Source organism: Malus sylvestris, chromosome 2, assembly GCF_916048215.2.
Source record: "Malus sylvestris chromosome 2, drMalSylv7.2, whole genome shotgun sequence".
NCBI classification, from domain to species: Eukaryota; Viridiplantae; Streptophyta; class Magnoliopsida; order Rosales; family Rosaceae; genus Malus; species Malus sylvestris.
The window spans coordinates 461,846-483,960 of record NC_062261.1 but is presented as its reverse complement, the minus strand read 5'-3'; the positions used below and the strand labels follow the sequence as shown (position 1 = coordinate 483,960).

Genomic DNA, 22,115 nt, shown 5'->3' with positions numbered 1-22,115 from the left:
TATTTTCTGTTGGCGGCTGTTTGCGTATTAGAATTTGTTATTGAGAAAATTTTAAGTGTGTCGAGAACATATACTGGTATACCAAGTGTAATAATACAATTGGTTGGAATTTGTTTTTTAAGTTTTCAACTAATTGTATTATTACACTTGATGCATCGGCCGTGTTCCCGGCACAATAAAAGATCTCTCGTATCCCGATATGGGGCCCACTCTTTCTCAAGTATATCTAACACAAACTAACATTTTCTCAAAATGGAAGTGTGCTCTTGTCAAAGCTCAAAGAATCTATCTTGAATTTGTGATCAAAGTTGATAACAAGTTAACAACGTAACGAAGGAACATCTTGACCTAGAGAGAATTTTTGGTTGCGTGGCATATGTCGGTCCATTAAATATCGACAAGTATATTAATACGTTACTGATTATCATGTACGTATGATTTTATATGTTTGTCAATGGATATTTAGGTGAATAGTAAACGACAACATGACAATATTTTATTTAATGGTCAAGCAACAGACGTGATTTGGGCTGGCTGTCCTAAGATTTTAAGGTACCTCATATCTTATTTACAATTTCACGGCCTTCAACACATTATGATCACACTTATCCTTACCAAAAATAAGTCAAATTAAGAATGAAAAATAAAAAAATAAAATTTGTGACGACATTTCGAAAAGAGGAACTTTGGATTTCCACCATGCATCTCTAACAGCACTCTCTGCCAAATGAAAGTGGAATTTCAACGTCGCGTATCAATTATATAATAATACGTAAAGAAAAATTTGTATGTGGGGTTGTATGATTGACGTATATTAAAACTAAATATTTTTTCGTGTATTGAGCACTAAAATTTGTAGCTAGAGGCACCAACAATTTAATAGTTACAACTTACAACAACAAAAATATGAAGAGCGACAGCGCAAAAACGAGAAGGACGGTTGTGGAGTATATTTGAAGAATGGAAGGAAAGCTTAGCTTCAAGGCAACGGAGACCCTGCAACTAACAACCACCATCAGCCACCTCGATGGTTACGTGGACTCCCTCCCTCCCTCCCTCTCTCTCTCTCTCTCTCTCTCTCTCTCTCTCTCTCTCTCTCTCTCTCTCTCTCTCACATTAGGTAAGAGAAAGACCTCTCCCAAGCTACCCTCCCCACCTAGCTACGAACTACTTCTTCCATCCTTCATCATAAAATAGAACCCTCACCGTATTTGACCATCAGCATTATTGATCGCTATCGAACCTCGAATCGACACAGGCTGCCGACATGGAAGCCAGCGCCGGACTTGTTGCCGGGTCTCACAACCGCAATGAACTCGTCGTCATTCGTGGCCATGAAGAGGTAGCTAATACATTCATCACCATGTTTGTTTTGATGGTGTTGGATTTTCTTTAGTTGGTTCTCTTTCTCTGCGGGGTTTGGTTTAATACAAATAGGGGATGGTCGATGTTGATCAAGGCACCTTATGCCTTTGACCAGTACCAAAGAGCTTATCTCGATTAAGGGCTCGTTTGGATGTGCTTTTAAAATGACTGAAACCGTTTTTGGTGAAAATGTTTTTGAAACCAATTCTTAGCAAAAATCTAAGTGAATCTTGAAAAAACACTTTTCAAATGTTTCCTGCAAAAAACGCATATCTGGTGCTTCTTCCAAAAAGCACTTAAAAGTGCTTTTAGAACTCAAAATCAATTTCATCAAAAATACTTTCAGTCATTTTAAAAGCATATTCAAACGAGCCCTAATTCTGCCATTTGAAAAAAAACGACTAGTATGTCCTATGACTTTGCATGTTGGTATGTGTGACTATATGTACACTAGGTCAAAAACTTACTACTAATCACGCCGATCTTATATTTTTCCTCACACTTGCATCTTCATCTGCACAATATGTCATGTATGGAGTAATTTTGTCGCAAAACCCTCGTGTAATATGGGATTTTTGTGTTCTTGAGCAACTACGCTTTGCTTTCAGTTTGTTTTGTGAATAGTTGAAGTTATATTTTTTGTTTTTAATGGGTGCAGCACAAGCCATTAAGGAACTTGGACGGACAGGTCTGCGAGATATGCGGCGACGACGTGGGGTTGACGGTGGACGGAGACTTGTTCGTGGCGTGCAACGAGTGTGGCTTCCCAGTGTGCAGGCCATGCTACGAGTACGAGCGCAGGGAAGGCTCCCAGAACTGCCCTCAGTGCAAAACCCGATACAAGCGTCTCAAAGGCAGCCCCCGTGTCGAAGGAGACGATGACGAAGAGGACCTTGATGACATTGAACACGAATTCAACATGAATCACGATCATCCGGAAGATGACCATGATCAAACTATCAGCAACGCTGCTGCCAGATCGCCGTATTACAAGCCTAATAATGAGCAGATGGCTGAAGCCATGCTCCATGGAAAGATGAGCTACGGAAGAGGCCCCGATGATCCTGATCAGGAGTCACATTTCCCACCACCTGTAATCGCCGGAGGCAGATCCCGCCCTGTAAGGCTGAGTGCAAAATGACTTTTTTGGAGTACCAATAGTAGCTCTCTCGATAAATTGTGATCCATGCATAAGGATCACTCTAGTACTATTTTTCATTCATGCACATACGTGCATTCTTAATTTCGTGCAGGTAAGCGGTGAGCTCACATACTCATCGCACGCTCACGGAGATCCACAGATGTTATCATCTTCGTTGCATAAACGAGTGCATCCGTATCCGGCTTCTGAGACTGGTATACTTCGTTCATTCACTTGTTCTCCTATCTATCTATCCAAACTTTCTTTTACATATACGCGCGCCTTGCATTCATACAGGAAGTGAAAGGTGGGACGCTGAGAAGAGAGAGGGAGGTGGATGGAAAGAAAGAATGGACGACTGGAAAATGCAGCAAGGCAACCTCGGTGGCAATGATCAACCCGATGATTTGAATGATGCCGACATGGCCATGTACATATATGATCTTTAAGCTAATTAACTCAATTCAACCCAGTAATTAAGTCCTTAATTTCATTTACCAACATATATATGTTGTGTATTTGTACTGCATAATGCAGGATAGATGAAGCTAGGCAGCCACTCTCAAGGAAAGTACCAATTGCTTCAAGCAAGATCAACCCTTATCGGATGATCATTGTGGCTCGGCTTTTCATTTTGGCCTTCTTCCTTCGATACAGGCTTTTGAATCCGGTCACTGACGCATTCGGTCTCTGGTTAGTGTCTGTCACATGTGAAATATGGTTTGCAGTTTCATGGATCCTTGATCAGTTCCCAAAGTGGTACCCCATTGATCGCGAGACCTACCTCGATCGCCTTTCCCTCAGGTATATACATACACACACACACATTTGTGAAATATGAGTACAGTAGCACCCGAGCGATAACTAGTTAGTAAGTTAATACGATGCTATCAACTGATGCAGGTATGAGAGGGAAGGTGAACCGAACATGCTTTGTCCGGTAGATGTGTTTGTGAGTACTGTGGATCCCATGAAGGAACCTCCACTTAATACAGCCAACACAGTTCTTTCAATTTTGTCCATGGATTACCCTGTCGATAAGATCTCATGCTACATCTCTGATGATGGAGCTTCCATGCTGACCTTCGAAGCCTTGTCAGAAACTGCAGAGTTTGCGCGCAAATGGGTACCTTTCTGCAAGAAGTTTGCGATTGAGCCTCGAGCGCCCGAGTTCTACTTCTGCGAGAAGATTGATTATCTCAAGGACAAAGTGCAGCCAACATTTGTCAAGGAACGCCGAGCTATGAAGGTATGTGTGCGTATATAATCACATTCATATCAGTACTAGAACCTGCTTGATTAAGATGAAGGCTGACTGACCGTAATTTTTGTGTACGGATGACATGCAGAGAGAGTATGAGGAATTCAAGGTTAGGATAAATGCGCTTGTTGCAAAAGCCACAAAGGTTCCGCCAGAAGGGTGGATTATGCAAGATGGGACACCGTGGCCCGGAAACAACACCAAGGATCACCCCGGCATGATTCAAGTCTTTCTTGGTCACAGCGGAGGTCTTGATACTGAAGGAAATGAGCTTCCCCGTCTTGTCTACGTGTCTCGTGAGAAGAGACCGGGATTTCAACATCACAAGAAGGCCGGTGCCATGAATGCCCTGGTAACTAAACAAAACTATCAATTCAAACATATTCCTTTTCTTCTTTTTCTTGATTACCAAGTAACAAATTCTACTCATATATATGTATATGATCAGGTTCGTGTCTCCGGAGTACTTACAAATGCTCCTTTCATGCTCAACTTGGATTGTGACCATTACGTAAACAACAGCAAGGCTGCAAGAGAGGCAATGTGTTTCTTGATGGACCCCCAAATCGGAAGGAAGGTTTGCTATGTCCAGTTCCCTCAAAGATTCGATGGCATTGACAGAAATGATCGTTATGCGAACAGAAATACAGTCTTCTTCGATGTAAGTGATCATCACAGGAAACACGGAGATCAGTTGTTTCTTAAGATGTGCTAATAAAATGAACCGAAATGACAATTTTATTCTCATTGATTTTCAGATAAACATGAAAGGTCTGGATGGAATTCAAGGTCCTGTGTATGTGGGAACAGGATGTGTGTTCAGAAGGCAAGCTTTATACGGCTATGATCCTCCGAAGGCTCCTAAGCGCCCGAAGATGATAAGCTGTGACTGCTGCCCGTGTTTTGGACGCCGCAAGAAGCTTCCAAAGTACTCCAAGCATGATGCAAATGGAGATGGTACAAACCTACAAGGTGATTTATCAAAAGCAATCATTTTCAATGATACTTTTTTTATTCTGGCTCAAGTAAAACTTAAAGTTACATAATATTGAACAGGAAGGGATGATGACAAAGAGCTACTGATGTCCCATATGAATTTTGAAAAGAAATTCGGACAGTCTGCAATTTTCGTGACTTCAACTCTGATGGAACAAGGCGGTGTCCCTCCTTCCTCAAGCCCAGCAGCGATGCTTAAAGAAGCCATTCATGTGATCAGTTGCGGTTATGAAGACAAAACCGAATGGGGTTTAGAGGTAAAATTTTCAACAATTTTCTTCAGTTATCCGCTGTTAAATTCGGTACCTTATGAGTCAAGTTAGTGCAGATTTTGTTGATTCATTGTGGAATATGTTGCTACTTTTGGATATATGCAGCTAGGTTGGATTTACGGATCTATCACAGAGGATATCCTAACGGGATTCAAGATGCATTGCCGTGGTTGGAGATCAATTTACTGCATGCCGGATAGACCTGCATTCAAGGGCACAGCTCCCATCAACTTGTCAGATCGACTCAACCAGGTTCTTCGTTGGGCACTTGGTTCGATTGAGATCTTTTTCAGTCGCCACAGTCCACTCTGGTATGGCTACAAGGGAGGGAAACTCAAGTGGCTAGAGCGTTTTGCTTATGTCAACACTACTGTCTACCCTTTCACCTCCCTCCCTCTTCTTGCCTATTGTATCCTCCCTGCCGTCTGCTTGCTCACCGATAAATTCATCATGCCACAGGTTTGCATTACATTGAATCATAGGAGTTGATAAATAACAAATGAAAGCGTCCATTTTTATCAAAGTTGTACTTTTTTGTGTTTTCTTTTTTAAATTGCAGATAAGCACTTTTGCAAGTCTCTTCTTCATTGCGCTGTTTCTCTCAATCTTTGGAACCGGCATTCTTGAGCTGAGGTGGAGCGGAGTGAGCATTGAAGAATGGTGGAGAAACGAGCAGTTCTGGGTGATTGGTGGTGTCTCAGCTCACCTCTTCGCCGTTGTGCAAGGTCTTCTCAAGGTTTTAGCCGGCATTGACACCAACTTCACAGTCACAGCCAAGTCATCAGACGATGAGGATTTCGGGGAATTATACGCGTTTAAATGGACAACCCTCCTTATCCCTCCAACCACAATCTTAGTCATCAACCTTGTTGGAGTCGTTGCTGGGGTTTCGGACGCCATAAACAACGGGTACCAATCATGGGGGCCTCTGTTTGGGAAGCTCTTCTTTGCATTTTGGGTGATTGTCCATCTCTATCCCTTCCTTAAAGGTCTCATGGGGAGGCAGAACCGGACGCCGACCATTGTTGTCATTTGGTCAATTCTCCTGGCTTCCATCTTCTCTTTACTCTGGGTCCGAATCGATCCATTTGTGATGAAAACCAAGGGACCCAACACGAAGCAATGCGGAATCAACTGCTGAAAATACTTGCATTCCTTTCATCCTTTTCTGAAATGTGCATGCTGAAGATATATATGCAGCACAAGAACGAATAAAGGTAGATTAAGAATTTTTGTGTAGCTTTGAAGTGCAATCAATGTACCAAGTTTTGTAAGTGAATTGGAAAAGTGTTGTTTGTAATGCCTTTGGCACTACCTCACAAGGGAGCTCAATGGAGTCTCAGTTTATTATTCTGTTCTTATGTTGTGCCATCACATCTACCTTATGTCTGATTTACAAGAAAAACTTACATACATCTTGTTAGGTGTGCGGGTTTTTCAACACATCTATCTCACGCTTATAGTTACGTGCTGCTCAGATGATGTTGCAAATGTGAGGGATGTCGGATGCACCAGGTGCACCACTAGTTTTTCTCCTGATTTAGGGTTTAGCACAGAAGAAAGAAAAAAATTCTCAGAAAAATTATTGAAGAAGGGTGCATGAAACATAAGCATCGAAGAATCGAAGCAGTTTGATGTGCTTATTTGAACAATTTCTTCTATTTTGAGGTTAAAAATGTTAAAACCAAATAAATTACAAAGATGATTTCCTACTGGAATTTCGAAAATCGTCTGAGGCTTGTATTTGAATAGCCAGATGAATCAGAATACAATGCAAACAGGATATATGCTATAAGTGCTTGCCGGGAGTATACCAGAAAGAGAGCGTCGAAACAATTGTCATTCCATGCCAGAGTACTGGACGGGGTTCAGCTTCATCTATTTCCGGTGAAAAATGCTCAGTGTCCTTGTTAAGATGTGAAAGTTACTGATGAAGTGACTGTCCACTTTTTACCATGGAAGCAATGTGAAACTGCAGAAGTAGATGCTTGCATACTGGTGCAGAAAACTTTTTGTCACCAATAGTCTCCACAAGAACAAACGCCGTCTTTGAAATGATGGAATCTATTAGCATCCCTGACTACGATAACTCTTTCTGTGATCTTGGATATAAATTTAGTTGCATTATGGCAATCCAAACAAACCCGGAGATTCTTAAAGATTCTAATTTCTGTCCCTGGTGCAGTTTCAATCAGGGCAAAAGCAATGGCCAGCTTCTCACTATGAACCTTCATCATTAACTCCTTCTCTTCCTCCTCAACGTCATGCAAAGCAGTCACAGTTTCAGTCTGAAATCCAGCCTCAGCCATTTTTCCCATTAACTTATCCAGCATCCTATAGATTGCCTTTGCTTGAGGATGAGATCGATCACCACATGTAAAAACATGTGGGGTCTCACCAATCTCAACGAGAGTGCATCCCGGAGTCTTTGCCAAATTTCTATTCTTAACTACCTGTCGTACCGAAGCAGCCTTCGGAAAGTTCCTGTCAGCTGAGTACACATTGGAGAGCAAGACATAATATCCTGTATTATCTGGGTCCAATTCAAATAGCCTTTCGGAAGCCACACGCGCCAGTTCGGTGTTCTTGTGAATCATGCAAGCACCAAGCAATGCACCCCAAACGGGAGGACCTGGCTCACCTGGCAGTTCCTTTATAAATTCCAACGCCTTCTCTAACTTTCCAGCTCTGCCAAGGATGTCAACCATGCAGGCATAATGCTCGGGCAAGGGCTCAAAGCCATGGTTGTGAACCATATGATCGAAGATTTCTTCACCTTCTCTCACCAAGCCAGCATGGCTACAAGCATACAAGATGGATAGAAAAGTAACCGCGCTTGGGGAAATCCCAGAATGCAACATCTCGGTAAAGAGTTTTAGTGCTTCGTGCCCATCACCATGAAGACCATAAGCAGATATCATGGCATTCCAAGTGACCACATTTTTCTCTGTCATCGAGTCGAATAACTTCCGAGCTTCCACAATGCTCCCACACTTTGCATACATGTCAACTAGAGAAGTCAATACATAGATGTTAGACTCAAGATTTTTGCTCTTAATCAAACCATGGACCCATTTCCCAAGACTTATAGCTCCGAGCTGAGCACATGCCGAAAGAATACTTGTAACTGTAACAGGGTTTGGACTGAATTCAGACATCATTTCACGGAAAAGAGATATTGCAGTCTCCGTCAGCCCATTTTGGGTATATCCCGAGATCATGGCATTCCAAGATGCCAAAGTTTTCTCCTTAGACTGATCAAAAAGCTGTCTTGCCGATTCAATCTCATTCAGTCTACAATAAACTGTAACAAATGCAGTCGAAACTGAAGGATGAGAAACAATACCAGATTTCACACAGAAAGTTTGAAGAGAGCCAGTGAGATGCAGATGACCGAAAGGAGAAGACACAGGAATCAACCCAACAATTGTACTCGAATTGACTTTCTCCCCAGAAGCAAGCAAATCCCTGAAAAGACTAACCGATGATTCAGTTTCATTGTTGCAAGTGTATCCGGCAATCATTGCATTATAACATATCAAATCGGTTCGACTAATGTGCCCAAATAACAACCTTGCCGTCTCTAGCTCCTTACATTTTGAATACAACGAAACCAAGCCGGTAAGCACATGAACATCTGAATGATATCCAGCCTTCAGAGCCAAACAATGAACTCCCATCCCTGCTTTCAACTCCTGCAACTCTGCCACTGCAGGAAGCACGGTTGCCAATGTCGTCGAATCAAAACCCATCCCACCCACAACCATATCTCCAAAAACCCGCATCGAATCAGAGTAATAACAATTCCTCACCAACCCAGATATCATCGTATTCCACAAAACCGTGTCCTTCTCGGGCAATCCATCAAACACCTTCTGTGCTAACTCAACCCGGGAAAACTTGAAGTAAAAGTCAACAACAATCGACCCAACATACAAATTCAATCCTAACCCATCAACAATCGAGTGCGCGTGCAGCAAAACCCCATATTTCTCGTCCTTAAAGCCCGAAGCGGCCGACACGGCGAAAGCGTAAGTGAACTTGTCGGGTTTAAGATTAGTGTTCTTCCGCAAATGGGTGTAGAGAGAAATCGCAGAGAAAGGTGCGGCGTTGGCGGCGAAGCCTCGGATGACGACGTTGAAGAGGAAAAGGTCGGGTCTTGCGATGGAGAGGAAGAGGTCACGTGCGTGGCGCATGGCCTTGAGGTCGGAGAACTTGTGGGTGAGCTTGGTGACGGTGGCGAGGTCGTTTTGGTAGCCATTGAGGATGATCTGCGCGTGGGTCTGGGTCAGGTGAGAGAGACAGGTCGCCTTGTTGAGGAGTCCGAGGAAGAAGTTCCGATCAAGTTGTGGCGCGCGGCAGCTGCTTATGTTCCTGCTAATCATGTGTTTGTGTTTTGTTTTGTGTCTCTACGGAGCGTTTGAGGATGTTTTTTTATTTTGGCGGGAATTCCTGTTTCTCTCTTGATAAACAAAATCAATTAGGGTAAATTGGAAAAAACTAAATATTTTGTTATGGGTTGAAAATCTTTAGAATGTCATAAGTTAAATTTAACAAACATGCGTAGCGATGAAAATGGATCGAATTTTGGCTTATAATGTGTATTGTAAAAATTTCCAAAATCGATATGAAAACATGAGTTATAACTCACAGTTTTTGTAAAAAAATTGAAAATTTTAGTTTTATGAAATATTTTGAGTGGGAGCTAAGGGAAATGTTGCAAGATCTTTCGATGTGATCCAACCATTTATTAGCTCCCGAAACTATTATTTATTTATTTTTAACGATGCAAAATAGAAAAAGTATATATAAACTAATAGTGGGCCACCAAATTTTTTTTATGTGTCAAAAGTCTTTAGAATGTCTTAAATTAATTTTAGAAACATGTGGTGCGATGAGAATGATTCGAAATTTTGCTTATATTGTATACGGTAAAAATTCCCAAAATCCATTTGAAATGTGGGTTGTAACTCACAATTTTGTAAAAGAAATTAAAATTTTTGGTTTTAGGAAATATATTGCGTCGGCGCTACGAAAATGTTGCAAGACTTTTGAATGTGATCATACTAGTTATTAGGTCCCAAATTTAAAGTTGAAAAAAAAAATAATATAAACTAATAGTAGGCCCCCAAAATTTTCCAAAATATTCGAAATTTTCTAAATTGATTTTAGGAAACATGTAGTGCGACGAAAATGACTCGAATTTTGGCTTATAATTAATCTTGTAAAAATTGCCAAAATTGATTTGAAAATGGTGGTTATTACTCACAGTTTTTGTGAAAAAATTAAAAAAATTTAGTTTTAGAAAATATTTTGCATGAGAACTAAGATAAACGTTGGAAGATCTTTGAATGTGGTGTGTCGAACAGGTGATGGGGTCAAGCAGTCAGCCTAAGAGTCTTTCGGACTTGAGGTGAAACTCGACGGATCAACGGGTAGGTTGGGCCAGATTAACAGGTCGGGTATACACAGACCGGCTAGTTGAGGCCTAACGGTTGTTAGACCAATAACATACACTTGTTCAGCAGTAAAGACATAAAACAATGGTGAAGGAGCTTAAAAACGCTTTCAGTCATTTTAAAAACAGTTTCAAACGAGCCATAAAACAAGTAAAACTCAAATCCAAGGCAGCATAAATAGAACATTGGTAATTACGACGATTTCCTATTTCATTTCCTTTGAAACTTTTGCTTCTACACTGAATTCCAATCCTTTGCTTCCTTTGCATTTCCTTTTCATCTGCGTAGCACCAAAAATTACACCGGAAAGCATGGAGCCGACGGCCCTCTGCTCAGAAAAAAAAAGGAAAATTTTCGAAAAAAGCAAGATGACATTCCAAGGAAAAAAGAAAAATCAATTTACATTCACGGAGAACCGACGGAGACATTTATCTCTGCCCCGGTATGTATTTATCCCTTCGGAATTGACAACGCGAGTTTATATTGTTGGCTTTGAAGCTAGTCAGGATCAAGAACAAGTCTTGGTTGCCAAAATTGGGCGCTCGCTTTTCCAAAGTCTTGTTTCGTTTGCATGAGATGGGTCCTCAGGCTGTATTCCTCTACCTGTTTTGAGCAGCCAGTAATCAAAAGTTAATTAAGTACAATGTTTATAAGCAGTTAATGTTGCAACATGATTTATCAAACTGAAGACACGCTCGGCTGAACAGAAATCAGTGTTCATCAAACTGAAGAATATTCAATACCACGACAGAACAAATGTGACAGAAAGCCCCCGACCTCCCCAAACATACACGAGGATTTGCTTTTCCTAATTACATTCTGTTCATTAAAAATAAATGGTCTCATTGTTTTACCTGCATAGCTGCTGCTGAAGCCAACAGCACCTCGCACTCATCAAGCATGGCTTTCTCCTGTGCTGCTACAACAGCAAGTTCAGAAGCCAAACTGTTCACGCCCTCCACCTACATCACATGAATGTAAAGTTCTGTGTTATTACGTCTGTCTTTTCTGAAAGATAAATCCTCCAAACACAAACTTTGTGTGCACAATATACGCAACCTCTACATCATTGATCGTTAGTGCTACCCGGTGTATGTCATAAAGAATGTAGTAAAAGGACGGAGGTTGAAAGCTATCACAACATGGTCAACGTAAACTATGGATGCATGAATCTCACCTGTGAGAGCAAACAGCATATGGAGGATGCCATTGCCTGCATCACATCAACCGCTGAGCAGATAGCTACCTTCAAAGAATCCAAATCCGCCTGTAAAAGTGTAAGTATAGTGAGGAGAAAAAGTCTCTTTCCACAAATCAAATTAATGATCTTTTACAACTTAACATACCCTTGCCCCTCCAGTCACTGGAAGACGTAGAGTGCTTGCCTCCAAATCTTCCATAGCCCCAGAGAATGCAGCAATATGCTCGGTTTCAAGTAAACCCCAGTCGTCAAGGTAGGCCATCTGACCAATCATTAGAAAGGGTACGAGTAAGATACAATATGGGACCAAAATTTAACAGGAAAGCCTCTGAACTAAGACATGCCTAACATGATTTATTATTTCCAACAAATGTCACTCTTGGCACTAATTTGCTTGGGTTTTCAAACTGAATTTGATTACAAACAGAACATGATGAACTTTTGCCTTCATCATCAACTCTCTTCTACTATATAGTTCCTATTCCTTGATAACAAGGCCGGTTATAAGCTATTCCAAGCATTTCCAAAGGTTCACACGGATGAAATCTTAGAATGCATCCTAACTGCTCGGTGCAGAATAATTTGAGGACCACACTAAAGTTTCACATATTTTCTGCATCATAACCTAGTCTTTGACTTACAGGAATCCTTAAAGGATTAATGCAATCACTGAAAACATTGCAGATAACATGACATCACTGTCGTGGAAAAGATGCATTACTTGATCATTCAATACTGACTTCAGCTTAAGTTCAAGCTTCAACTGCTGGAGATCGATTCGTTTCTTGATTACTGAATCCCACAAGCTTATTGTACTGTTCCACACATTCAATAAAGTTCTCTGCAAGATCAATTAAATTCCGATGTAAGTTGACATAATATTCGTCACTTAGAATAAGTTTGCACAACCCTGACCATACAACAAATCAATATCATTGAACAAACTATTCAGCACTAGGAAGTTAGTAAGACGGGACATGATAAATAATAGTAGGAAATAATTAAGAAATTAGTAGAGCAAAGAAATATGCCTAAAAGTTTTCTAGTTCAAAGAGAACAAACACCCACCTCTGCATTTACTTTCTGAACATAAAGTACAACCTCTGCCCTTGCATTAGCAAATCGCCATTGCAAACATCTATTGTAAAGTAAACGCAACTGATGAGCATCTTCAATGTAACTTGCACCCTTTTTCCCCTTAAAATCTGCAATGAAACTAAGCACAGATGTTGAACTGCTTGATTGACTAGAAGTACTGGACGGCCTTGCCTTAGATGGACTAACTCCTCTAGAAGGAGGAGTAGATGGTCTTGATCGAGACGGGCTTAAACCTCTTGTAACAGAAGATGAAAACATTGAGCTCTTACTAGGCGAGGATGGTCGTGATTGTGATGGAGTACTAAGCGAAGATTGAGATTTCAGTGAATGAGATGTTAATGACAACCTGTCCGATAAACTTGTGGAGGCAAGCTTGTGAGGTCTGGATACCTGCAGGGAATTACCATCAACTGAATTCGCTCCTAGTCCTGCTTTACAGCTTTGATGAAGCGGTAATAATGCAGCAGTATCACTGGCGGATTTTTGTAAAGATTTGCCCAAAGAATCAGATGGTGGCGTTCTCCTCAGCGTAGACAACCCAACTCCGGGAGTTGGCGCAGCAAGCCTGACAATTTTAGCACCAAGATCCACACTTCTATTTAATGAATTCGAAGATACTTTCCCACTTATTCTACTTGGCCATCGATGCTGATCTATCAATCGGGAATGCAAGCCATCAACCGGCTTAGAATTCTCTGATTGATCAGGAGCAGTTTTGCCTTTAAGAGGGCTCCTTTTTCTCTCCGTTGTAAGCTTTCTTGGAGCAGCAGGTGTTTCGGCCTGCCTATGAGCCACATTCGAAGATGACCTCAAAGTGCGGTCAGACAGAGCACTCGACACTGGTTTTTCCTTCTTACTAACAGGAATTGAAATGCTATCAGACTGAAAGGAAACACTCAAACTTCTCATAGTGGAAGGCCATAAACCCTCTGGCATTCGACCATTTGCTAGTCTTCTGAACGAAAATTGCACATCTGCATCGCGGACCGGTGTTGATGGACTTGGCGGGGAAGTGGGCGTCGAAGGTCGCCTTCTGTCAACAGATTGGGATCTCTTGGACACCAATGGCGATGTTGGACGTGAGGTGCTAGTAAGGGTTGGAGATGGGCAACGCCGAGCACCAGAAGGTGATGAGGGAGTTGTTGAGGATGGAGTGTGAGACTTGTACCTAGAACTAACTTCCCTCGTTCGAGGGCGGCGGGTGGTGACTGCATTGTTGTTCCTCTCCGCCGGAACCAACGGCGGTCTTGGGGTCTCCACGGCTGTTTTCTTCTTCAGCGCTGCTAGAGCTGATTCACGCACATCCATCCACACTATCCAAATCCAATTCAGACCACATAGATGGAATTTGGTTCTTTCACTTCATCGAACCAAATTTACATATTTGACAGCCTTTGCATTTCATATAATCCCACCACATTCATATACCAACACTCAATGGAATAACACAACCTGTTGCTTGAAAAGAAGATACTTTTCTCTGCAATAAATCTGCCACAAAACGCACAAATCAAAAGTAAGAGACAGCAGCAGAGTGAGGGGCTAAGCAAAGCAAAGAATAAACAACCCATAAAAAAAAAGAAAAAGAAAAAGGAACATTGAAAACCCAAAAAAGCATACATCTTTACAGAGACTCAGATCCAATTGAGAATCAATCTGAGAATTACAGCAAATAATCTCAAAAGGGTAATTTGTTTTCACAGAAACAACCGCAAATCCAATCAGATTAGGCCACGGCAGTGAAATTATGCAGGGGGGGAAACAACATCTGGTGCCAAAGACGGTTATGGTTAGAGGTTGGTTTTGATAACCCACAAAACTGAATGCAAGGGCAGCCTGGTAGGGTACCCTAGGAACATTGGGGAGACTGGGAAGAGGGAGTGGACAGTGGTGAGGGTGCAGGATAAGAGAAACTGAAGGGTTGTACTGTATGTGCTGGATAAGCGCCCTGCCTTTAATTTTGCTCTGGTCCCTCTCACGGGAGTGCCATGGTCGGTTGGGCTGGACAATGGGTCAACTCAACTCAACTCTCACTCAGAAAAACCACCTACACACACACACACACTCTCTCTCTCTCTCTCTCTCTCTCTCTCTCTCTCTCTCTCTCTGTGCCCAGCTTTCCCTTCTCTCACAACTCTTTGTCTGAAAGGGAATTCAATGAAAGCGATCACAAAACTTGCAAAAACAATCCAAAGCTTTTAGCTTTCTCTCTCTACCCCCTCTCTCTCTAACTTTTTTCCAACTAATATACAGACTAAACCTGGGATCAACTGCCAGAAATTTACTTACTTTACTAAAATGATGCTTAAGGGTTTGCTTCTGCGGTGTTTTGTCTGTATCCACAATATTAAAATCTCCAATTATTCCAAGGTTGAAACTTGCAGGTGCTAATGTTCTTTGGCAAATGAGAAAAAGACATGGAGGTCCACGTGGACGAAGGATCATTGTCCATCCCCATGAATTTTTGGGACAGCAGTTAGAATCGTACACACATAAAATTAAGCAATGCAAACACATCGTTAATCGGAAAGTCGATAAAAATAAGGTGGTTCTTTTTGTTTTGACCATCGTTGTTCATTTGTTTTTGTTTCACAGATTTAGGAACCGAAGTCGAAACATTTGTTAAAAATTCGGAAGAGAAAAATGAAAAGGATTCCCAACGAGGGATCCATGACATATGTCTGCAGCCGACAGGGCAGTGTCCCTCAAATCCAAGACACGTTTACTGCTTCACTGCTCATGCAATTTCTCTCTCTAAACGCCAAAGCTTCAGTCTTTGTAGAGAGAGAGAGTTCATTGAATCTCAATAGAACTCTCGAGAATTCCCAAAAAAAATAAAACATATGATAAATCAATTAATTTCCTGCAACTTAAAAGGAAATAATTTAACCGTTGGTAACTACGGTTTATCTCGAAAGTTAACAACAAATAATATAAAATTAAAAAAAAAAAAAAAACGTTGCAAGAATTCCTCATATCATCAAAACCCTAAACTCGCATCCCAAGAGATATTTGAGACTCACCGAAAACGGAAGGAAGTTGCTTTAATCTCTTTGAGAATTCGAATCAGGAGGTCACGCGACGGTGGCTGGGAGGCGTCGCCGGAAACGGAGGGGATTCGCCTCGCGGTGATCGGAGAGTCAAGTATTCCCGGCGGGAAGTCAAAGATTTCCGGCGGGAGGCGGAGTTTGAAGGAGAGGTGCCGAGATGGAAATGGAGAAAGGAAAAGGTATATATTTGAGGAAATAATTTAATATTATTTTCTGGGTATTTTAATTTGAAAAAAGGGTTTTTGGAATTTTTTTAAATATATAAATTGCGAAGAAACGGTTACAATTTGGAGGGAGGCACTCCGAGATGACGTTGATTTCGCGCCACCTACTTGATAAGTCCTTTGACAAAGTTAAATATGGGCCCCTATCTCCTGCGTCCAGTTCCATGCAGTAGAACATCATGATCCAAATCAATGTATTAAATTGCATTTACTGAGAAAAAAATGTCAAACTTGTTTTCCATTGATGCTTTTATAGTTATATATATATATATATATATATATATATATACTAAGAAAAATGTCAAACTAGTTTACATTTTTTTCAAGACCAATATTTTAATTCAACCTAAATTACGAGAGTGTACTTCAGAGTATATTGTTTTAATCAACTTCGTTTCGCTCAAATCTGCATACTAATTTGTTACAAAAAATAATATCCGCATATTTATTTTCTCTGCACAGCTATTTGTTTTTTGAGTCTGCTGATTCTAACTTGATAGATGCAGTTCAAGTGTCAATTAAACAATAGTGTACGAGGATGGAAATTGATGCAATACCAACTTTGAGGTTTATCCTTTTTTTTCTTGAAAAAGAAAGAATGTTAAACCAACAAAATAAGTGAAATATAAGATTAGTTGTAATTAGTTGGGATTAAGATGTTTCATCTATAAATGAAGCATTGATGCATGGTTGATTACTCTCAAAGAAACATATATGCTTGAAACTGTAATTATTTAGGATTAATTTGGATCTTGACAATGTTGAAATCCACACCCACTAAATTTTGTTGAATTTTTTATACTTCAATGTGGTTAGTTTAATGGTAAAAATCACCATCGTTCAGAAAGAGTTTTACTCTTTCATCACTTTAAAAATAGAATCGACAAGCCAAAACAGGCTGCTAGATGATCCAGACTGAAAGGATCTTACAATTACTTTTATTCTACGAGTTTGTTTGCAAATAATTTTAAAATGATTGAATATATTTTTTATGAAAGTATTTTTGCTTTCAAAAGCACTCAAAATGCTTTATGCAAAAAAAAAAAACACATGCTTCGTGCAGAAAACACTTCAAATGTTTTTCCAAAATGCACTTACATTTTTATTAAATATTGATTCTAAAAATTCTTTTAATTCTTTTAAAAACACTTCTAAATGAAATATATATATATATATATATTTGTTATTTTATTAATATGATTGGACCCAATAGGATCAAGTGCATTACAAAGAAAAAAATTGTGTGTGTGTATATATATATCACATGTAAGCAGACCAAAAGTAACGTTTTTACCAAATTGCTAGCAATATAATCATCAGCAATGCATGTGTGAGTTCTAAGTTTTATTATATTATTAAAAAATGCATGAAGAAAAGTAAAAGAAAAAGGAAAACAAAGAAGGGCGATGATCACAAACTACCCTCATCTTTATTTTCCCTCTCCCTCCACTTCAAAATTTTATATTAAATCTGCATAATTAATTAATGTTAAAATTTATAGCTCAATTCATTACGAGTATTTACATGTGTACTTGAAGTTTTGAGTTTGAATCATCCTCCCCTATATCACTTATATAAAAATAATAACAAACTCGCATAGTAATCATCCCAAAGCAACTTCTCCTTGCTCTTCCTTTTTCCATATTTTTTACTCTATTGTTAATTAATCCCTTCTTGTTTGCTAATTCTTCCCTAATTCCTCATGTTTGCCACCAATATTTTTTCCCTCTTTGAGTCTTTGTTAGGCAACTACCAGTCTACAAGGGCCATGACAGCAGCAAGATAATTAATAATACAAACTATCCTTATGATATTGTTTTAACCATAAGCTAGACACTAATGAACCACTTAAACAGCTTGCCAGTATATTATATTATTACATATATGGCATTGGCAGCATAAGTTGCTTTTGGCCGAAAGCTGGAAGGCCCATTTACAGCTTGGAAGAACCCAGGAAAAGTAAAAGTTGGTCACACATTAATCATTTCAAGCGTTAAAGAGAGACTTATCTATAACTGTGTACACCACAGTGACATTCTAGACTAAATAACGCGGTGCCATTTGTTCTTAGAGCAAAATGCCGAGGTGGCGTGGGTATAAGGTTAAGTCTCTCTCGAAAGCAGTGGGAGCCAAATTGCCCTGCATATAATCACCAGATCTTGAAAAAGACTAATCATTTAATCTGCAATTAGGTGCAATAATCCGGAAAAGAGAATTAAGATCATTTTTGGATTTTTGTATATGAAGTAGACGAACCCGAAGATCCGGTCTACTTATTTTCAATTTTACAGTCTCATTAGCCAATTTCACTGATCTACTTCACACAAACCAAGAGTCTGAATCTCTCTCTCACTCTTCAATGGCATGGATCTCTAGCCTCCGAGTCCTTAAGTTTCGAACACAAAGATCCAGAGAAGATCTCGATTCTTTAAAAAAAAAAAAAAAAAAAACAAACTTGAAAATTATGAGGTTTGATGCAATCTTTTGCTTTTTCTTTGAAGAGTTTTCTTCTAATAGCTGCGACGTGTGGAGATGTGGACACATAATATGATATGAAATAACATGTCTGCTAAAAAGTTTGAAAACCCTAACCTTTGTCCCATATCTTTCAGGGCCTACAGTTTTCTTCCCTTGTTGTCTGTCTTGGTTCATATTGCTTCGGGTTTTCTGACTTTAATTAATATTATTCTTTTTTTTTCTTTTCACCTGCAAATTGGAACAGTTGGTCAGAAACAATGCTTAGAGGATGCATACAAGACAATAATTTCTTATCATGCAGCTGCAGAGAATATGCAATCTTATTATTGTTTGTCATGAATTCAGAAGCAATCAAATTAATGGGATATTTTGGATGCGGTCTCTAATCTTTAACATTCTTTGACTAAAACCTTAATGGTATTCAAAGTTTGATCAAAGTCCCTTAACTTTGTACACCTTATTATATTACAATTAATATTTATATTTTTATAGTTTTGACATTAATTGTTTGATATTTTATGAGATTTATAATCCTATAAATTTAAAATCCCTCATTATAATACTATTAGAAATGGTTACAATAAAAAAATTCAAACATTTTGATTGAATAAATGGATAAAAACTATGTAAAAATAAGAAATAATAAATGGCAAAAGAATGTGTCCACAGTGTTAAAAAAAATTGGTACATTTTACAAAAAAAGTCAGTACATTTCACATATAACAAAGTGGTACATTAATAAAGAAGAATTGGTACATTATAAATAAATTAGGGTACAAATAAAAGATTAAAAAATTATGAGAACAAATGAATTTTTAAAAAATATAGATGCTAAAAGAAATTAATACATGGGTACAAAACAAAACTTAAAAGAAAATTCTACAAATTTTTAAAAATGTTGTAATTTTTCTATCATTGATTAAATATACAATTTCACGTGATGGTATACACATGGGTACAAACACAAATAAAACTTTAAAAAATATGGGAACAAAAAAAACTAATATATGGGTACAAATATAAAATGAAAAAAAAAATTGGTACAAACTAAAAATAAAAATATATGATAAAAAATTGAGCCATAAATATAAATATACTAATTGTAACATTTTTAACATTAAAGGAATATATTTAAAAATGAAAATATTTTATTATTCAAATAATTAATGATGTTATTAATACCCAAGAACTTTGATCAAAAATTGAAAATGAATATGATTTTAATTAATGGAGTAGCAAAAAGAATGACGTGAACCTAATTTCTCCCAAATTAATTATCCTTTTGTTTTTATTGATGAGATTGAATTACTTTTTCAATTTAGTGATCATTATTTGTTAATCTACATGCTTACACAACTAGTCATCAATGATTGATATTAATTCATGTGAGATTTTACAAAAATCAAGTTGGCCAAAGCACTGTAGTCATCCTATCTTCCTAAGTTAGATTATCCTTCCATAATTCAGATAGTTGAAGTGTAGAATGCACTACACCGATATTTTTTTTGAACAAACAATATTATTTATACTAAAGGAAATGAGGGTGAGCTTAGATTTACAATGAGCTAGCAATAATATGGTTCAAATTCGCCTTTGGTGAGAATCAAACCTAAAACCTCTCAATTACAAGTAAAAAAGAATACCACTAAACCGTAGTACTAAATGGCCTACACAAATTTTATTCATGAATTAAAGCAGACAAAAGACCAAATGATGGGTGCTCATGTGATGGAATTATAAATTTATAATAGCAAAGTATAAAATCACGGAGAATCATCAAAACCCATGATGCATATGCCAATGGCATGCTACTTTTTCCATGTCCTGGCTACTAGTGCAATTCCAACACATGGTTTTTTTATGTCCTCGCCACTTTCTTTCTTCTAACTAGATACTCTAGTTGGAAGATAAGATAATGAGACAGATGCTTAGCGTAAAAAAAAGTAGAGATATTAAAAAGATATTTTAAAAAAAATATGTAGTACTTGAATTTAACATAAAACTTTATGCAAAATCGTACACAATTATGTTCTAAGATTTATACCGTCAAGGCCACTTATTGGAAAAAGAAAAATCTTCTAAATAGACAAACTTAATTGTCACTTTTGTGCTCCCATGTGGGTAGTAGCTTTTATTTTATTAGTTAGTTCAATAATTAATTAATATGAGACACAAAGGTTTATTATTTTGGGAATATAAATAATTAAAATTTACGTGTTTGTCGTGTTCATATTATAATTTGATATGATCTTCACCGAAATGCTCTCGTGTCTGAGTACATGGTATTTGTATTTTCAGCTTGTATTAATTAATATATTCATATGTTTTCTCTCCAACATGTTCATGCCATGTATAATGGGGTCAAATTCTGACCGGCTAGCTTGTTTTATTTTAGGGTTTAGACTGACTTGTTCTATCCGTTTATTTTTATTTAGTTTAGAACTCGTTTAAAAGTAATTTTAAAATGATTAAAAGCACTTTAAATATTTATGAGTTTCAAAAGCACTTTAAATGTTTTTAGGATTCGCTTGCATTTTGATTAAGGATTAGTTTAAAAAATAATTTTACTAAAAACGCTTTCAATCATTTTAAAAACACTTCCAAACAAACCATTAATTAACGATAGCAAATAATCTTTTAATCCGCAACCCTTAATTTCGACGGTCAACTGTAGTCTCTAACTCCCAGCGTCTTTGTAAATGGTCTTTGACCTCCCATTGCGGCAAGCTTGAGTCAACGCCCCCACTTCCAAAGATGGGGTCCATGTTTGGCCGCAAGCCTTTTGGCTCTGCCGCCGCCACGGCCGCACCAGCCACCACCATAGCCGTACGTCACCATGCAAACAAGCAGCTTAAGGAGCTGTAGCTGTGTGTGTGTGTGTGTGTGTGTATATACTAGCACGTACGTACTATACTTTGATGAACCGTACGTAGATTATGCGAAGCTAGGTATGTATTTTATATACATATATATATATATATATATATATATATATGTGTGTGTGTATATATAACGCTGTTTATATAGAATAAAGAGACCCCCGCCCGCATGCATGTATATACAAGTAACTAAGATGATTGGTGGAGATTGGTTGAGCTTGTCCAATGCTCTAATTAATCCACTAAGCAATTGTAGTATACTGCGCATGCACATGCTCTAATTAATCCACTTGAAAAATGAGGATCCGAGGTTCGCCAGAAACGAAACTGGACGTGAAAATTTGGCTGAATTCAGTGAATGTCGTTGAAGTTGGATTGAAGGGAGTCATTGCAAACGCTGATGGAGGCGATCGGTGGTTCGTCAGAAACGGTTGGCCTCAGCGAGCGGCGCCTGGATCCTTTTTGCTCGTAGGGTCGAGAGGCTTCTGATACCAATTTGATAGGGCATGAATCGTACGTAAAAGGGAACTAACAGAAATACACAAATAAAAGTTACTTCGTTCATGCTATTGCCTTTCTCACATTACTGTACAAGTTTAATACGTGATCCCGAGCCTCTGCATTTAGTGGAACGAACTCTCGTAAGGTTCCGTTAGGAATCCTTTTAGAAACAGTACAGTAGGTAAACGGA

The 22,115-nt window shown here is 38.7% G+C and overlaps 3 protein-coding genes across 5 annotated transcripts; 1 reads left to right on the top strand and 2 right to left on the bottom strand.

Annotated features, from left to right (window-relative positions):
- Positions 1-1,185: 1,185 nt before the first annotated feature.
- On the top strand, positions 1,186-6,388 carry LOC126591852 (cellulose synthase A catalytic subunit 7 [UDP-forming]-like). The gene is made up of 12 exons (XM_050257562.1): positions 1,186-1,342; positions 2,024-2,485; positions 2,619-2,721; positions 2,804-2,936; positions 3,044-3,310; positions 3,410-3,755; positions 3,856-4,119; positions 4,216-4,428; positions 4,526-4,739; positions 4,824-5,020; positions 5,141-5,494; positions 5,595-6,388. Exons 1-12 carry the CDS (start codon positions 1,268-1,270, stop codon positions 6,174-6,176), a joined length of 3,210 nt encoding a protein of 1,069 aa, XP_050113519.1. The 5' UTR covers positions 1,186-1,267; the 3' UTR covers positions 6,177-6,388.
- Positions 6,389-6,751: 363 nt separating this feature from the next.
- On the bottom strand, positions 6,752-9,482 carry LOC126591894 (pentatricopeptide repeat-containing protein At4g30700). 2 transcript variants are annotated; one of them, XM_050257615.1, is made up of 2 exons: positions 8,609-9,482; positions 6,752-8,503 (listed from the first exon to the last, which is right to left on the bottom strand). In XM_050257615.1, the coding sequence occupies exons 1-2, from the start codon at positions 9,418-9,420 to the stop codon at positions 7,051-7,053; spliced, it is 2,265 nt and encodes a 754-aa protein (XP_050113572.1). In that variant the 5' UTR covers positions 9,421-9,482; the 3' UTR covers positions 6,752-7,050. The 2 variants fall into 2 exon arrangements, with proteins under 2 accessions (XP_050113572.1, XP_050113564.1); XM_050257607.1 differs by having other exon boundaries at positions 6,752-9,482.
- A 1,204-nt stretch (positions 9,483-10,686) lies between these two features.
- Positions 10,687-16,067, bottom strand: LOC126611577 (AUGMIN subunit 8-like). Of its 2 annotated transcripts, none has more exons than XM_050279886.1 (7): positions 15,817-16,067; positions 12,764-14,284; positions 12,417-12,536; positions 11,841-11,957; positions 11,672-11,761; positions 11,349-11,456; positions 10,687-11,097 (listed from the first exon to the last, which is right to left on the bottom strand). In XM_050279886.1, the coding sequence occupies exons 2-7, from the start codon at positions 14,099-14,101 to the stop codon at positions 10,993-10,995; spliced, it is 1,878 nt and encodes a 625-aa protein (XP_050135843.1). In that variant the 5' UTR covers positions 14,102-14,284; positions 15,817-16,067; the 3' UTR covers positions 10,687-10,992. The 2 variants fall into 2 exon arrangements, with proteins under 2 accessions (XP_050135843.1, XP_050135835.1); XM_050279878.1 differs by lacking the exon at positions 15,817-16,067 and adding an exon at positions 14,414-15,101.
- Between the last annotated feature and the right edge of the window lie 6,048 nt (positions 16,068-22,115).

Bases quoted from the DNA above. Each gene is read 5' to 3' on its own strand.
- LOC126591852 (XM_050257562.1), top strand. From the start codon at position 1,268: ATGGAAGCCAGCGCCGGACTTGTTGCCGGGTCTCACAACCGCAATGAA. The intron at 4,429-4,525 runs GTAAGTGATCAT...ATTGATTTTCAG, and splicing joins GAAATACAGTCTTCTTCGAT to ATAAACATGAAAGGTCTGGA. The intron at 5,021-5,140 runs GTAAAATTTTCA...GGATATATGCAG, and splicing joins AAACCGAATGGGGTTTAGAG to CTAGGTTGGATTTACGGATC.
- LOC126591894 (XM_050257607.1), bottom strand. From the start codon at position 9,420: ATGATTAGCAGGAACATAAGCAGCTGCCGCGCGCCACAACTTGATCGG.
- LOC126611577 (XM_050279886.1), bottom strand. From the start codon at position 14,101: ATGGATGTGCGTGAATCAGCTCTAGCAGCGCTGAAGAAGAAAACAGCC. The intron at 12,537-12,763 runs GTGGGTGTTTGT...TTGATCTTGCAG, and splicing joins TTCAGAAAGTAAATGCAGAG to AGAACTTTATTGAATGTGTG. The intron at 11,098-11,348 runs GTAAAACAATGA...TGCTCAAAACAG, and splicing joins CTTCAGCAGCAGCTATGCAG to GTAGAGGAATACAGCCTGAG.